Here is a 17081-nt window from a genome sequence, read left to right as displayed (position 1 = left end):
CTTTCTGGAATTTTTTTTCTGAATATTTTCAATCCATGGTTGGTTGAATCTGAGGATGTGGAACCCATGGGCTCATGGCCATATTTAATAAATTAGGCATAAATTAATTACAATCAAATTGTAATTGATTGTATTTGGTAAAAAAATACTTCTGACTTTACAACTGGAAAAACCCAACAAGGCAGTTTTCTCCTCTAGAGTGAATATAATCCATGAGAAAAACATGGCTTTAACCATCTGTAGGTTACTAACCTGAGCGGTGAGTAAATTGGTTGTAAGCATGTGAGGAAGCTGTTTGTACTTCTTACTCAGAAGAAGAACACCCAAAGACCAGATCTTAAAGACAGAGGTTCAAACGTTATTCGGGCTTCTTAATCTTTATAATTACTTATTAATTACTAATTTTTATTTTATAATTACTTTACTAATTACTTATTAAGCTTCTTTAAAGAATTCTTTTATCCTGGTTCAAAAAGGAATTGCAATATTTTATTTACTTTAACCTCTCTAGTTTCCAAAAGGGTATTATGGTAAACTAATATCCAAAGTAATATAAAAAGCACAGAGAGAGACCCTATGGTAAATCCTGTGGTAAATTAACTCCAAAAATGAGAGTCTTGACCAGGGCCATGCATGTTCCAACTTTCTCTACCTTTGGTGGCTAGGGTGGGACACAGGTTCACAGCCAACTCTTCAGAAAATGAGCTTTAGTGGGAGATGCAGTTATAATGCACTATCCTAAATTTCCCCTTTTTTGATTCCACCATATTGGCTCATGAGGTATCTAAATTCCAGGCTGTCTTACTTGAAACAACACGTGTCACCCACCTTAAGATTAATTTTCCTGCATTCTTTATATTTAAAAGGATACACAGTAGTTAGCTAAGTATGCTGGTGTGATTTCCTTCTTTCTTCTCACCTCATTGTCAATCAAAATTTGTACTGTCTCTCCCCCAACCAAACTGCCCTCTTATCAATGGGCATAGTTTTTAAGAATATGTAACAGAAGCAACATTTCTTTAAAATTACATTAGTCACACATTTATTTGTTGCCAGTATACATATTCATCCTTATCTCCTTTCCTTTAACAGCAAAAGTTCTTTTTTTTTTTTTTCAGCCAGAATGCTGTTTGAATTCAATAGGCAACTCAATCTACAAGATACTCTAGTTGCCAAGTGTATAAGTATTTAATTTGAGCTAGATATATCCAAAAGTTTCATTAACATTAAATGGGTGTTTGGTCTTAATCCCAGAGATCACTTCCAACAAGATAATTCTACAATAGCTAGTATTTATATAGTGAGTCACCATTTTCAGAATCCTTTTTACATAAATTGTCTCATGTAATCCTTAAAACAAACCATGGAAATATGTGAAATTATTATCTCTATTTTATAGTTGAGAAAGCTGAAGCTTAGAAAGGTTAAGGTAACTCCACAGAGAAATAACAGCTAGTTTGTGATAGGGCCAGGAATCAAATCCAGGTCTGACTAAATCTCTTGACTTGTCTGTTATACAACTCTAATTCCCAACTGGAGAGACAAAACTCGGAAGGCTGACATATTTTGTGGGAAGGGTTTAGCTTTCTCTATTGCATAAGAAATTAGATTTTTACTCCCTTTCTGTTACCAAGCTATTCTCAGATTCATTCTGTGAGTTTCATTCATCTTTACACTGAAACATACTTACCAAGGAGACCAAGCTGATAATACTTATGTCAAAACTAACATTCTGGATGGCATATGCCAATGGCTTTGGGTCCATGGTGGGAAAAGTCAGTAACCAGGCAGAGACGTACATGATTGGTGCAGACACAAACGTGCTTATCACCATCCCTGAGGTTATCTGCAAAAATGAAGTCAAATCGAGGAAGAGTCACAGACTCACTTAAACACTTAAGAGTCACAGACTTACTTAAACTTTAAGTAAACTTAAAGTTTATTCCCATAAACTTTAGCCACAGCACACTAAGGCATTCTAAAATAAAAGCAAGAGTCAGTAAAAAGGCATCACAGAATCTAGCATGTTATCTAATATCACATTCCCCTTTTCTGAGTGTTCTTAAAAGAAAACACAGTTAAGTTCCTTTGGCTCCTCTTTCAATCTATGCTCAATTTATATTTGCATATGACAATGTTAGAAATCCCACAGCAGATAGTTATCTTCTAGATTCTAGAAAGTAAACCATATTAATGATCTACTTAAACTGATGAACAGTTTCCTTCTATACTATTTTATAAAATATAGGGCAATAAAAGCAATTTCAAAACGAGGAAAATTACCATGCAAACATTCTACCAATTCAAAAAAGGAACTAAACTTCGGTAAACAATTTAGTTCCTTCATGTTATATTTCAAAAACATCTACTATAATGCAGTAGATAATATGTACAATATGCTTAGACACTAGTTGGTGTTAACTGATTTAGCTACTTATTGCAGTTGATTATGTGGTGTTTTGCATCTGGTGGTTGGATTATCTATGAATAAAACTGACTTTTTCCCCTCAAATTTCAAAAGTTACCCTTCTGTAAGTAACCTTTAGGCTTAATTAAAATTATAGCATTAAAATACTTGAAACTAAAAAAGACTAATGAAAAAAGGCATGGCTGAATAAAAACCCCAGATTAAATAACTCTTTGTTTCATGACGTTACATAATGACTCCTTATTTATAATAAGGCAGTCTACAGATATCAAATTCTTGTAAAAGAATGTAGATTTCTGTGTTTTAAAAATTCATTTTTCTACTAACCAATCAAACTTAGAAATTAATATATACATACAATCTCTACTTCCATGTTGAATTGTGTTGCAAAGATAGCCACTCCTGGTGCTACAGGGAAGACACCGTACAAAAATGCATAATTCGATAAACTTGTATGGTTCACTTCACTGTCGCCCTTGTCCAAGAGTTCCACCATTTCTCTGCACAGAAGTGGCAGCACCAGGCTGAAGAAACAAGAAACACATCATTCACTTGATATCAAAGCATGCTGGTCCCCAAGTAGTAAATTTCTCTAGTGAACTTGGCATTAGGTTATTTTTCTTCTGCCCAGAGGTATCATTTTATTGAAGAATCAAAAATTCAACTTGGAGCTACTTAAAGTGAAACAATATTCTAGAAATACTTCAAACATCAGGAATTAGGAGGAAAAAACTTTTTTTTTGTTCTGTGAATAATTTTCTTGCAAAAAATTTGTAAAAGTTGCAGTTATGACTGCTGTTTCTTGCTTTCCCTATCAGTTCATTGAAATGTTAAAAGAAAAAAACCTGACAATCAGAGTAAACTTTTTTCAAGAAAATTACTAAACTCATTTTTGGAAAAAAAAAAAGCAGACTTTGATTAGAAGTTTAATGGCTCAGGTAATAACAACAGTGCTACTCAATTACTGATAGACCCTAAACACCAGTAGAGAAACAGGTACCCTACAGTTAGCTCTTTATCTTAGTAAAGAAAAAAGGTTTAGTAAAGAGAACTGAAATAACTAAGGTAGAGCAAAAAACTAATGAAATCTAGATCTGGTGAAGAATCAGTTTTTAAACAAATCCCCCAGAATTCCACAGAAAGAGCATATCAACAGTAGTGAGTTCATGGAGCTTTCCTTTAGAAAGAGCAAAACCGAGGTTAATATTGTCACAGCAGCACCTACAGAGATGGTCTCAGATGGAGTAAAGAACAACTCTGATGTATTTTTTTAATTAAAAGAAGAAGAAGAAATTACATAATAGGGATCAAAGCACCAGGAAAAAGATTTTAAAAATATTTAAATACTTATAAGTAACAGTTGGTAATTACTATTATTGTTAGAACCATATTTATTACTGTGAAAAACTAAATAGTACTTTATTTCCAAGAATATAACACCACTATAAATAATCTTCAGAATTTATCTTCAGTTTTTATAGAGATTTCTTTTTTTTAATTTATTTTATTTGTTGGCTGTGTTGGGTCTTCATTGCTGCATGCGGGCTTTCTCTAGTTGAGGAGAGTAGGGGCTACTCTTCACTGTGGTGCGCAGGCTTCTCATTGCCGTGGCTTCTCTTGTTGCGGAGCACAGGCTCTAGGTGCGTGGGCTTCAGTAGTTGCAGCACATGCACTCAGTAGTTGTGGCTCACGGGCTCTAAAGCGCAGGCTCAATAGTTGTGGCACATGGGCTTAGTTGTTCCACGCCACGTTGGATCTTCTTGAAGCAGGGATCGAACCCGTGTCCCTTGCATTGGCAGGCGGATTCTTAACCACTGCGCCACCAGGGAAGCCCTACATTCATTTTTATTATAGATACTATTTCATATTGTACTGGTCTCATGAATTTAATTGTCTATACAAGAGCTAAATTCAATAGTTAAATATGCCCCAGTTGCCTTGGGATAATCTCATAGTAAAATTATGTCACCTGTATCAGGAAGTATAACTCCATGGCTAAAGAGCTAAGGAGGCTGAAGAACTATTAACCAAGGAGCTAAGAACTTTTCAGTCACAGGCTAGGATCAGATGGTTGATAATAATCATTCCTATTGACTTACCTATATTTAGAAAATTCAACCATCCTAAGAATTTTAGAATATTTTGCCCAAATTCATGAAATAAAAGTTTATATTCAAAATTATTGTTTTCATCATGGCCAACAGGATTTTAATAGATTTAGAAAACTCAGAAATCCTGCAACATTCCTTTAAAAATATGATCAAACTAGGACATTGAAAGATATTAAGTAAAATTATACAAAAGCTAAAGAGAAACCAAAAGTCTTTTTCCTCTGACAGTAAAATGGAAAGAGTAACCTACACAGAAATGACTTTTCGCAATACACTAACGTCACATTTTCCTTTAAATTATAACTATTCAATTAGGAGGGATTACTACGATCAAACTACCTAATGGAGAAAATAGTTACAGACATATCCCTACAAACTGGCTAAATAAGGCTTTCACAAAGTGTAATTCCCAAGTTAAACAAGTGAAACTTACAGTTTAGCTGTGATGAGAAGAATTAGTACAACAAATGCTGACTTCTTCAGTTTCTTTATTTTTCCTACCATTGTAAGACCAAGATAAAACAGAGCTGATCCAGAAAAAGAATTTGCAAGTCCATCAAGAAAATTTTCCATATATACAGGCACCTTCTGATCAAGAATAAAGTTGAAGGCAATGCCAATGAAGACCATAAACACGATTGGGTTCTGTAACACACGCAGAAGTCCAAGCCCCACAATTTTCACTTTGTTATGAGAAGCATTTTGAGTGTCTTTCCATTTCTGGATTTCACAGAAGATAAACCCTATAGGGTTTAACATCATAAGAGATATTGGCGCCACTAAGTAAATGTACTGGAGATATTCTGGGTATGTCGCTTGATACAAAGCTTCAACTGCAAAATACAAATTAAAATTGATTTTAAAATGACTACCACAGAAATATATTAATAAATTATGTGCATAATATTTTCCATGCTTAATTATAGTAAATTAGCCTAAATAGTGTACAGTGACCTCATTAGCCTAGTTTTGGAAAAGTATGTTAATAAAGCTGAGAAGGAAGAAAAACACTATATTAAATGACATTTAGCTTATAAAATGATAATCAACTTTTAAAAATAGTAAAACTTAGCGGGTTTTACTAAACATTCTGTTAGTAGATTTTTACTCTGAATTGTTTTAAGACAAGAATGAGGTCAAACAGATGATTGAACCTGGTGTACCCCCCCAAAAAATAATAATAATAAATAAAAAATTAAAAAAAAAAAAAAGAATGAGGTCAACAGGTGACAGCAACGAGGATGAGTGGTCTAGCCAGGCAGCATGAACCTCAAAGAAGCAGTTTTTATAGAAGAGCAGAGACTAATGGCCTAGCAGTGGTACATGGTGGCTGTGAGGATGCCAGTCCTGCCTACCCACTGCTCACGTGCTATGCAGGCAAAGAGAAAATGAGCAGTCTCCGTTGGAGAGGAATGAATGCCTTCAGGAAGGAAGACTAGAGAAGATGCTGAAGAATTAGAGATGGAAAGGTGGATCTAAGAAATGTTTGGGAGGGGAACACAGTGAAGTCATGTCAATGCACACTTAACTAATGCAAATTTAACTATACTTTCTTAGGAAAACAAAAGCTTCATTTTTCTTTTTCATAAAGTATGTTCCCAATTGCAAACTAATTACTTGTTCACTGAAGAACAACAGTGCTTGAGAAAGAATCTGGCTTTTAGACTTAGCAGAAATGGTATAATACACACAAAGTACATGTGCTGTATTTTGTGGGTGATTTGAGGGATTTTCAAGGGTTCAACTGTACATGACGACTTTAGAACCTAACAATTGTATGAGATGAGTCTTCTTGGAAGGGGATGGGTTAGATCAGACTTCTAGCAGTTTCTTGGTTCATGTGGGGGCTGGCGGCCTGGTCTTGGTTTGATCAGGGCAACTTAGAGTCTTGTAGCAAGCAAATTGGTCACAAGGCACATTTTTGGCAGTGAGTCCTGAAGTTATTCAACCTAATATATACAAAGGCTGATTCATAAATGATTTCAAGTTGAGGAAGACAGATAAAAAAAGAACAGCCACAATCACAATCACTTGCTTCACAAGAGAGGTAATCATGTGAAAAAATGTAAAAGATTAGCTTTCTCAATTTACATTAAGATAAAGTGACACAAGTAGGAAAATATATTTGTTTACTTACTCAGGATAGAAAAGTTCAGTTAATGTCAAGCACATGTCCCATTAGTTATGTAACTAGATTATATAACCTTTAGAAGACTTTATTCTCATCAGCTAAAACCTACTTTTTATAAGATTCAATTCCCTTTTTTTCAGCTAAGCACATACAGAGGTCTCTAATATCTCTGAAGTGCAGTGGTTAAACAAAACACATTTGATTATATAAAATTTCACAAATTCTTTCCACTGATTTCCAAATTAGATATACTAGCTCTATAACTCAGTGGTTTTCTTTCATGTTTCATAAGGTTTCATCTTTCAAGTAAAAAAGAAAAAAGCAGCACTTTTGATAACTATTTCTAGTTAGCTATACTTCTGATCAGATATTCCAGCTCAAAGAGAAAGGTGTCTATACCTGCCTACCCCTCAATTTTTAAAATAGAGTATATTTTGGAACAGCCTTGTGTTTTCAATCTGAGCCTTAAAATTTTCCCAAGTGGCCAAAATAAAATGCATTATGTATTTCCTTTGAAAACTTACAGCACACAAAGCCCCTTAAGTTAATGCCTTTTTACCAGAAATGTACTTTTCTGGTACAGTAGCACTTAATCACAATCACACAATGGACTTCAGATGGTTTTAAAAGCTCAATGCAGATTTGAGCAACAGTCTTTATTACGTAGGCCTAGCCAATCACCAAGTACTTTCTTCTTTTGCATGATCTTTTATATTTGATTCCTACTTGGAATCTTGATTCCTATTACTCCCACTAGTCAAAAATCTCAAAATTGGGTTACCTACTCTGTTCACCAACTTATATTCTTCTGGTTTTTCTTGACCATCCCCTTCATCCCTTTTATTTGCTACCGACCACATCACCTAAATCTTAACTTTCAAAAATTAAAGTTTTTCCCACAGCTCTCACTGCCCACAGGATGACATATAAAATCTTTCTTTTGACATTCACAGTCCAGTCACCATAATTGGTTTCCTATTTATCCAGCTCATCTCCCACTATACCTTAGTGCAAAACCTCTATCAGCCAGTTTATATCACTGTTACACTGGATAAACACCAGGTTCATAATTACTAGTTCTACATGCCGATCATCATCCCCCAACTTCTTGAAGTCTCTCCTTTCTTATCCAAATCTTGCCTAACTAAGGCCTGTCTCAGGTACCAGTTCTTCCACCAAGTCTTCAGTCTACATCATGGATCTCTCCTTCCCTGGATGGCTCTGGCACTTTGTTTCATATCAGTGCCACCTCAACAAATTCTAAGTTCCCTGAAGGCATCATTTTATAACCCCCAGTCTCAGCAGAGCGCTAAGCAAATCTGAAAATACTTGCTGAATGGAATTAACACATCAATGAATGTCAAAGGTTTCAGACAGACTAAAAATGTATTTGGTAACATAGCAATTTATAACTAATTGTTATCCATGAACCCATTTCTTTTTATATCTAATTTTTTCCCTTTTTCATGTTCTGAATATTTATGAAGCAGGTTACTATTGGGGTATTTTAAGTCAGTTGAACAGGTATTTGAAGGCGAAAGAAGTATAGTTTAATGGAAAAGCAAAAAACTGGGAATAAATATTTGTTAAATTACAAGAATAGGGTTCAACATAGGAATTTCAGTCCATTCTGCCATTTATTTGCATAATTACTTAACATTCCATCGTTATCTATAAATAGGCAGAACTATTCTTTTGTTACCAATCTGAATAGTATTTCAAATCTGAAAAAAAAAAAAAATGAAAGCAGTGGCCCATATTAACAAATTAGATTTATAATCATTATATCAACTATTAAGTTCTAATTAATACTTATAAATAAGGCTCTTGGGGGGAGGGGAGAATCCCACTATGAGGAATTATTATATAGCCTTGAAGAACTAAGAGACAAAATTAGCCACCCACTGTGGCTCCTATTTTGATTCCTGCAGGGCTTCAATCCCTGGCAAATAACATAAAGACCCAGACAAGATCATCCTATTATTTAATGGCATAGAGTTAAATGCTTCATTTCATTTCTGTTTACAGCTCAAGCACTAGAGCATAATTATGATTAGTCAGGGTGCTTATGCTATCAGCATTGTTTGAAGAATAAATTATAGGACTTAACTATGCCCTATTAGTATCTTTTAATGACAGAGGCAGGGAACCATTCTGACTTGCTGAAATCAACATTTCACCTCAATAGGTTCTTGGTTTCTTCTCATACTCGGATTTCTTAAAGTACCTTCGAAAAAAATTGTTTTTAAAAATAGCAAGCTTCTTTTTTCGTCTGCAGTAATGCAAAGTACTTGAGTATAGATTAATCATTTTAATGCAATTTCGTAGATGATTATAATTGTCATAGTATAGAGAAAAAGGAAACATGACCTTTTTCTTTAATCATTAACTATCTCTCTTCTCCTGAGTCACCTGTAAATTGGACCAATATTGTAGAACAAATGCAGTCTTAAAAAGAACATTTCCTTTAAGCTACAATGCTTATCTGTGAACCAGAGGGGGGAATTCCTGGGAGAGGCCACATAAACAAAAAGAAAGATCTTCTCTCTAGAGACATAGTCTTCTCTGTTCACCCTGAGCATGGCCAGAAGGCAGATGGGCACAAACAGCAATAATAAATAACCTCATTGGAGCAGATACATGGCCCTGCAGTTCTGTACCACACCTTTCAATCTGCAGATGTATGAGAAAGCACTTCAGTCTATGCTATTGGTTTCTGGTAGTTATTGTCTACAACCTAATATTACAAGAGCTCTTATATCATTTGTGATTTAAAAACAAAAAAATAAAAATGAAAACAAAAATTACAACTCAAAATCTGCAAGCATAATCAGGGAAATTGAGCTAGCACACTGCTGGGAACATGATTATTTCCGGATTCACTGATTTAACATGGGACATGAGAAAAGCAGCAATGAAAATGGCTTACTATAGTTTTTATTTGGAGATTCTGCCTTAATATGAAAATGGATAAACTCATCTAATAGGTCTTTTTCCACTGCTACTCATTTTATGAATTTTTTGAATAATGTAAAGATTAAGAAAAACTTTGATTCTCTCTAAACACAACATATTACAAGGGCTAGTTGGGTCTTCTGATAATTAACTGGGCATGTTATATAACGGTGTGGCATAAGAGAATGCCCAGGATTTAAATCTATGTTTTGGTCTCAGTCACCCGCTAGCTGTGTGACTTGGGGTAAGACAATTAAACCTCTGTAAGTCTGCCTCCTTATTTGAACATGAGGATAATAATATCTGCCCTAATTCAAATGAGATTAGTATATAAGAAAGTACTCTTATAAAGCTACAAATGTTAGTTCTATTTAGTTATGGGCTTACTACTCTATGACAGCATGAAATTTATAGTTCATGTCTAAATTAAGATATAGCACTATTTATTAAATATTTAATACTATGATACTTAGCCACTTCTAAGGTCCTTATACCATAAATACCTTGAACATTATTAATGCTCCCAAAGAGACGGACCACACATTAACTCCTCGCTCTTTTATTTCCAAAGTCTTTATTTCAATCCTTGTTTCATCATTTTAAAATTCATTAACCTGAAAGGAACACCTATCTAGTTTCTGACTATTTACAGCTCAGTTAGTGAAAAGCCTAGTTTTTCCTCTCTCATAAACCTTCTGCTTTATTGAAAGTTATTTAAATTCTTAGGTACATCTTTATTTCTGGTAAGCAATATAGAGGAGGAGAATGATGAAAAGTATAGTCCACCAGAAATGTTTAGGTGCCAGAGGTGAAATAATTTTTCGGTGGCGGGGGTGGGGGAATCGTTAAAAGATAAGAAATTTGAAAGTTAATGGCAGATTGCTATTGTCCATTTCATTAAGTTTCATTCAGTCTCTGCTCAGAAGATATATTACCAGAGAAGCCTTCACTGAGCCTGCCCACACCCCCACCTGAAATTGCATTTCCTTATAAAATAACACTAATTTATTTTTATGGCCCTTGTCATTACCTGATATTATTTTTATTTTTATTTTATTTTCCCATTAAAATGTAAATTCAGTACATACAAGAACTTTGTTCACAAGTGTATTCCTAGCAGCTAGCATAGTTACTGGTACTAACAGGTTCCTATGAATGAAAGAAGGAATAAATGAATGACTATATCCATAATATTCAGGTCCCTACATTATGATACATGATAAAAGCACAACATAAACTTTAACCTAAAAATATTACAAAGTAGTTACTAAGTATACATTTTCTTGGTGGCAGAGAGTTCTGGAAAATAGAATATGTTTCTAAGATATCTCAACATCCCCAATTGGTATGTTTACTGTTTCATCAGGAAAACGTATACACATAGAAACATAAAATCAGGCTGTTTAAAGACCTGGAAAGTTAAAGAAGGAAAGTTGGAAAGGTAAAAAAAAAAGGCCTCATTTTGTTCTTAAACAAGAAATTAACTTTGATCAAAGTACACTGATATTTTGAATAACAAACTCAATAACAAGCATTAATGTAAAATAATACACACTCTAGATGGTAAGAAAAATAAGGAATGAAAAAAGTCACTCATAAACTTCTACTGCTAATTTTTAATAATGACTGTTTTTAAACAGGTGTATGCCTATGCTTTTTTACGTAATTTAAATCAGAATCTGATCTCTTCTGGAAATTAAACTTCTTTCATATATGATTTTTTTTTTAATTTCAATTTTCCTTTTTTTTAAAATTGTGATATAGTTGTTTTACACATATATGATTACTGAGAAGAAAAAGAATACTATTCGAAAGATGACTCACAAAGTTTATTTGGATATGACCATTTATTTTAGGTGGATGTTTGAAGGTGCCTCAAACTCTAAAAAAATAGAATTCATCTAACTTAAGACATATTTAAGAAAAAATATGAAAGCTTTCTTAGATACAAGAGTAAGTATAAATCACTAACAAATGCTTAGTTAAAAGATTAAAATTAAGGGCTTACATTTTGTTACCTCCTAAAACACCTGAAACTTTTTAAAGCTTAAAAAGTAAAAAATAACTTACCTATGGGATATCCCAATGCAAAGTCATTACTTTGTGTAGCAAAAATAGGGTATAGTCCAGCTTTGCTAAATCGACTGTCGGGACTGGCAACTAATAAGGTTAATACACATACAATGAAAAATACAGAAGCTTTGGCAATTAAGATACTATATAGAAAAGACCAATCCACATGGGAAAAATTAAGTACAACCATGTTTTTGAATAATAAAGCTGGAAGTGCAAATCTGGAGACAAAATTTCCCAGTCCCTTTGCCTGTGTTGATGTTATAACATTGGCCCTTCCTGCTATGTAGCCACAAAGGACAATGCCAAAGCACTCTAGTAAGGCTGGAAAAAGCCTTGTTATTGACATTGAAGGTGGGTCATTAGTGGAATTAAATCCATGTGTTACTGGTGAGGACAACGTCTTGGTCATATTGAGCTCAATGGTTAAGTTCTTGGCAGGTATATCAGAAAAATAATTCATTTTCTTTCACCCTCCAACTCCAACCAGATATCTAGAAAGAAAGGAAGAAAGATTCAGTGTGAAGTCAATATGAAGGGTTCTAGTTGAAAGGAGACACTGGCAAACCTAGATTTATTAAATGGCCAAATAAATATACAAACTTTTTTCAACTACCTTCTGAGAAAAATACAATGAAAAAAAAAAAAGGGTGGAAGTGTCTTCTGACAACAATCTCTTGACTCTCAAAGGTGGATCAGCTCAAAATACTTATGTTGCTGTCCTATATTCAGTATCAGATATGAGTAAAATGAGATCCACAAATATTACAGCTGCAGTGATGCCCGTGGTCCCCTCTGGTGATCCACACTCAAGCTCCACTAGTGGATGACAGCATGGGGCTCACAGAGTCTCTGCTGAATGTCCACCTGTGGCCAAATTTTCTGGAAATTTCAGAAGTTCTCAGGGCTACATCAAGGACTCACAATGGACAGGGACGGTCCTTTCCAGCCTGTGGAAGAACTTAAATATAGGATAGGAAGAAGAGTATAATAGAATATCACTGATCAACTTTGAACCAGTAACTTACTTTTCTGTACCTCACTTTCCTCATCTGTGAAATGGCAATAATAGTACCTACCTCATAGCAACTTGATTCAATATCAAGTCCTTATAAACACATCTGGCACAAATAAATCACTTAAAAGTTAAATATAACTTTCGGTGGCATATAAGAGAGAGAACAAAAGAAAAAATGATGGCATCCCACTAACCTACTCTTAGTTCCTTTTATACCAGCCACACATATTAGCTGTCTTGAATGCCCCACAGTCCTTTGTGCCACAGGGGCTTTGTACATGCAATTCACACTAAAATATTCTCTTCCCTACCCACGTACCGTTCTCCACATAACAATTACCCATCCTCCGAATCATGTCCCAATCAATTCAGGAGTCATTGTATCAGGTAAGGTTCCTCCAACACCATAGCCAGGCCAGGAATCTTTCTCAAATAGCATTACGTTCCTTAACTTTAGGCCACTTTTCTCAGTTTATAATTGTAGTATGTATTAGATTGACTGTGTGATTTACGTCTGTCTCCTTCACTAGACTTTAAGTGCCACAGAAGCAGGGGCTGTGCATGTTTTTGCTCACTTTTGTGTCCCTAATGTCTAGCACCATGCCTGGGACACACAGGAGATTTAGGAGACTAAAATAATTACCTGCTCTTTCTTTTTTTCTTTTATTTATTTTTAAATTTTTTTAAAATTGGAATATAATTGCATTACACTCTTGTACCAGTTTTTGAGGTACACCAAGTTCAATCATCTGTATTTATACACATATCCCCGTATTCCCTCCCTCCCTCGACTCCCCCCCACCCACCCCATCCCAGTCCTCTAAGGCATCATCCATCCTTGAGTTGAACTCCCTTTGTTATACAGCAACTTACCTGCTCTTAAATAAACATTTCACCCTTTAGTGGATCAGGGTTCTCTCTTACAAACTATCTACTTCATGGACAGAATTTTGGCTTTTTTCCTGAATGTTAAGTATTCTAAGCTTTTCCACTATAGCAACAGGCCCAAGACCACAAAATGTGTTCTAAAATGTTCTAAGGCTGTTCATAAAATGTTAAAGAACACAAAGTGTCTTGGAAAATGTTCTAAAGATGTTCAGAAAATGCTAAAGCAAGGAAAACTATGTTAATATGACAATACTTATCAGACTCTCCTCTTGCTGCCAGGGACACAATGAACATTAGGTTTGAACAACTCTACAACTAATCAGCTTTTATTAGTAACTCAAAATTAACATAGTGACAACTGTAAATTCCTAAGTGATTATTCTGGGTTAACCACCTAAAGTGGCCTTATATAAGGTAGAAAGTAAAAAAGCTTGTGCTTCCTGAAATGTACAATGCCCAGGTTAAGTTCTCAAACACCCACATCACATTAAGGACTCAGATGGCAGGCCAGAGACCAACAACAACTGATACATGGGGGTGTGGATGAGATAATCTTCTCTGTGCCTCCCTGGTATAAACGGAACCATTTAAAAACATTACCCTTAATCTGGATCAGGACAAGCATTTTCCTGCTAGGATTAGATAGGGGTGGTCAATATACACAAAACCTGTCACACTCACATACTGGAAGTTTACCAAATAAGCATCAGATTATATCCTGGGAAAGCTGCTGATTGGTACAGGTACCCATAATTGAAGTAAGGAGCTGGTAAACACGTGAACAAAGGTGTTAAACATTCAGGAGCCCCTGAGACATGTGGACTTGCAAAGGCAGTGCCAAAGATTAAGGTAAATAATTACTCCAGTCTTCTGTTAGTTTTTAAAAGTTCCCTATATTTCTTTGCCTGGAGTATTTATAATTTACACTGCTCACTACCCCTTATTTGTACCACACCTGCATATCAAGGTATCCCAGTAATTTTTAAACCAACAGTTTTAATTAAACTTGCAGTTTGTTCATTGAAAAGAGTCAAATGGCCTGAACCCAATTTGGGGCCTATCACTTATCAACACTTTGGGCAACTCAGCCTCTCTGCATCTTAGCTTCTTCAACTGTAAAATGAGAGTAAAAACCTCCTTAGAGGGATACTGTGAGGACTGGAGCTTTTACACATAGCTTATCATAGTAGCTTATCACAGAGTAGGCCTTCAAGAAATCGTAGCAATTGCTATTAGGAGCTGTCCTAATAATAAGAATGGTGGTAAATTAAATATAATTCATTGTTCTATGCCAGTTCTTCAAACATACTTGGTATTAAAGAGCCTCCAACTAAAACAGAGGGATGGGATGGGTTGTAAGGTTATCAGTTTTCATTTTATACCAAACAACTAAGAGGAATTCAATTTAATTTAGTTTGAGCTTAGTTGTTAGCAGGGAAGGGAGAGCTCTTTATTTCCTTCAAGGTGATGGTCAAATAGTTGCAGCAAGGCCCAGGTTTAACTTTCAGTTAGTCAAAATTTAAGAGAAAAACTCTGGAAAGTAATCTTCCCCTTCTCATGAAGTTTCTTTTAATGTTCCCTGATATTATAAAAGTAATATCTGTTAATTATGGGGCAGTCAACCAAAAAGGACCTACAAAGTTTCACCTCATCTTAAATTTTTTTCCAATGGGAAGAGAATATACTTCCTAAAGCATTCTTTTAAAATAAACGGGAGCCACAGCAATGGAAGTTTTTTTTTTTAAATTGCATCCAATCTTTTCATCTCATTAAAAACAAGACTTGTTAAGGAACAAAAATGTTGGCTTGTCACAGTAAAAGACCACTCACTGGGGTGGGAGCTGAGAAATGCTACACACCAGCCACTTCTGGCCACTCATAATTGGTTTAGATAACATGGAGGAACCAATGACATTGTCAACAACTTCTATTAAGTGAAAATGGGGAGCAGGGTTCTGACTGGTTTCAAAAAGAAAGCTTTAAACTCTTAGGCTATTTCTCAAACACCCGATATCCTTTATCCGGTGGGAAAAGCATAATACAGTGTGGTACTATTCAAGCACTCTTCAACATCAGCAGTTACACCACCCACCCACTCCCACCTACTTGCAGGGGACCAAATGTCTTCCGTAAAGACCCAGGGTGGGGAGAGCTGAGCACTGCCTCTTCCCTTGTCGGCAGGGACAGACTTGTGGCCCTCTAAGATAAGGATGTAGAGAATCCGTAACCAAATAGGCAGCCCAAAGAACAGCTGCCACCCAATGCCTGGGCAGGCAGCAGTGGAAATGCAAAGGCAGCCTGGGATAAAAAGTTGGTCGCTCAGCTTCCCCAGGGCATGGTAGTCACAACGCATGGTAAGTGAAATGCTTCAAAAAGGGGTAAGGGAGAAAATTTGGTGCAACGCTCCAAGTACCTGGGCAGAAGCTCCCAGGATGGCATTCACTGACGCCAGCCCCCCGGAGTAAAGGGAAGAGTTTGAGAATGATAGAGTGGACGCACGTACAATGAGGTGCTCCTCAAACTGAGGGATGGCAGCTCTGTCACCGAAGAGGACAAGCCACCCCCTTCCCCTACGTGAGTCTTCCCGGGTGGCCCCGCACGTCCTAAAGGCGGGCGCTGCGGGGCAGAGGCGGGCAGGCGCAGGTAGCGGACTGTGGGCCTGGGCGCTACCCACCTGCTCAGACTCGAGGGGCGAGAGCGGAGGAGGCACCAGGCACCCGCAAGGCCGAGCTGGGACCGCGCAGGTCGGTGCCCCGGGGGCCCATCTCACCTGCTACGTCTGCAGCCCCGGGGCCGCCGGAGAAGGGAGTCGAAGCTCGAGGTGGGCCAAGCGGAGAGGAAATCACCGTCATCTCCCACCCCAGCCCTCCTGGTCGGGAGCTGCCCGCTGCCAGCTGCGGCTACTGCAGCTCAATCACGTTCGGAGAAAGTGAGGCGCTCGTAAGCTGGGACCAGGTCAGCTCCTCCCAGCCCCGCCCCGCCCCGCCTTCAGGCCCCGCCCCGGCCGGGGAAACCCCGGAGTCGCGCGGCCAAAGGCCCCGCCTTCAGGCTCCGCCTCCCGCCGCCAGACTCCACGCCGCACGGCCCTGGCTCCGCCCCCGACCGCCGAGACGCGGAGGCGGACGGTCCTCAGGCATCCCCGCCTCCTGCCGCCGGCTGCGAGCTAGTCAGCAGCTAGACTCCGGCGGCGGGACTTCCGGCCGCTCGGCTCCCGCAAAATGGCGGCTGCTGTGGGGAATTTGCGGTTTCCTTTTCTTCTCCCTAAATGCAGGTGTAGAAGCCTTTTGTCTTTCCGCTTAACGCCAGCCTCGTGTGATCTGCCAGGTCCTCTCTTGATTAGCCTAGTCGTTTTTATAGCACAGTTTAAAAAAAAGTCTTAGAGTTAGAATCGTGGGTCGGACTCCTGCCTTTCACCTTACTCAAGGCAGTGTGACCTTGACCTTCCTAAATCAGGGACTAAAATGTCTGTAAAGCTTT

At 37.1% G+C, this 17081-nt stretch overlaps 1 protein-coding gene across 5 annotated transcripts in view; it reads right to left on the bottom strand.

Moving 5' to 3' along the window:
* The window catches only part of GPR155 (G protein-coupled receptor 155), a 47635-nt gene extending 31084 nt beyond the window's left edge, over positions 1-16551 (bottom strand). For 3 of the 5 annotated variants that reach the window (XM_057745020.1, XM_057745022.1, XM_057745023.1), the window contains exons 1-6: positions 16375-16514; positions 11696-12192; positions 4973-5372; positions 2787-2952; positions 1691-1846; positions 253-336 (exon numbers count right to left, since the gene is read on the bottom strand). In XM_057745020.1, the coding sequence (XP_057601003.1) occupies positions 253-336; positions 1691-1846; positions 2787-2952; positions 4973-5372; positions 11696-12161 (1272 nt within the window). In that variant the 5' untranslated portion in view covers positions 12162-12192; positions 16375-16514. Of the gene's footprint in view, positions 1-252; positions 337-1690; positions 1847-2786; positions 2953-4972; positions 5373-11695; positions 12193-16278 lie in introns of all 5 variants that reach the window. The other 2 variants (XM_057745021.1, XM_057745024.1) reach the window with 2 other exon arrangements.
* Between the last annotated feature and the right edge of the window lie 530 nt (positions 16552-17081).

Source organism: Hippopotamus amphibius, chromosome 8 (assembly GCF_030028045.1).
Source record: "Hippopotamus amphibius kiboko isolate mHipAmp2 chromosome 8, mHipAmp2.hap2, whole genome shotgun sequence".
NCBI lineage: Eukaryota > Metazoa > Chordata > Mammalia > Artiodactyla > Hippopotamidae > Hippopotamus > Hippopotamus amphibius.
This window is presented reverse-complemented; position numbering and strand designations above follow the sequence as displayed.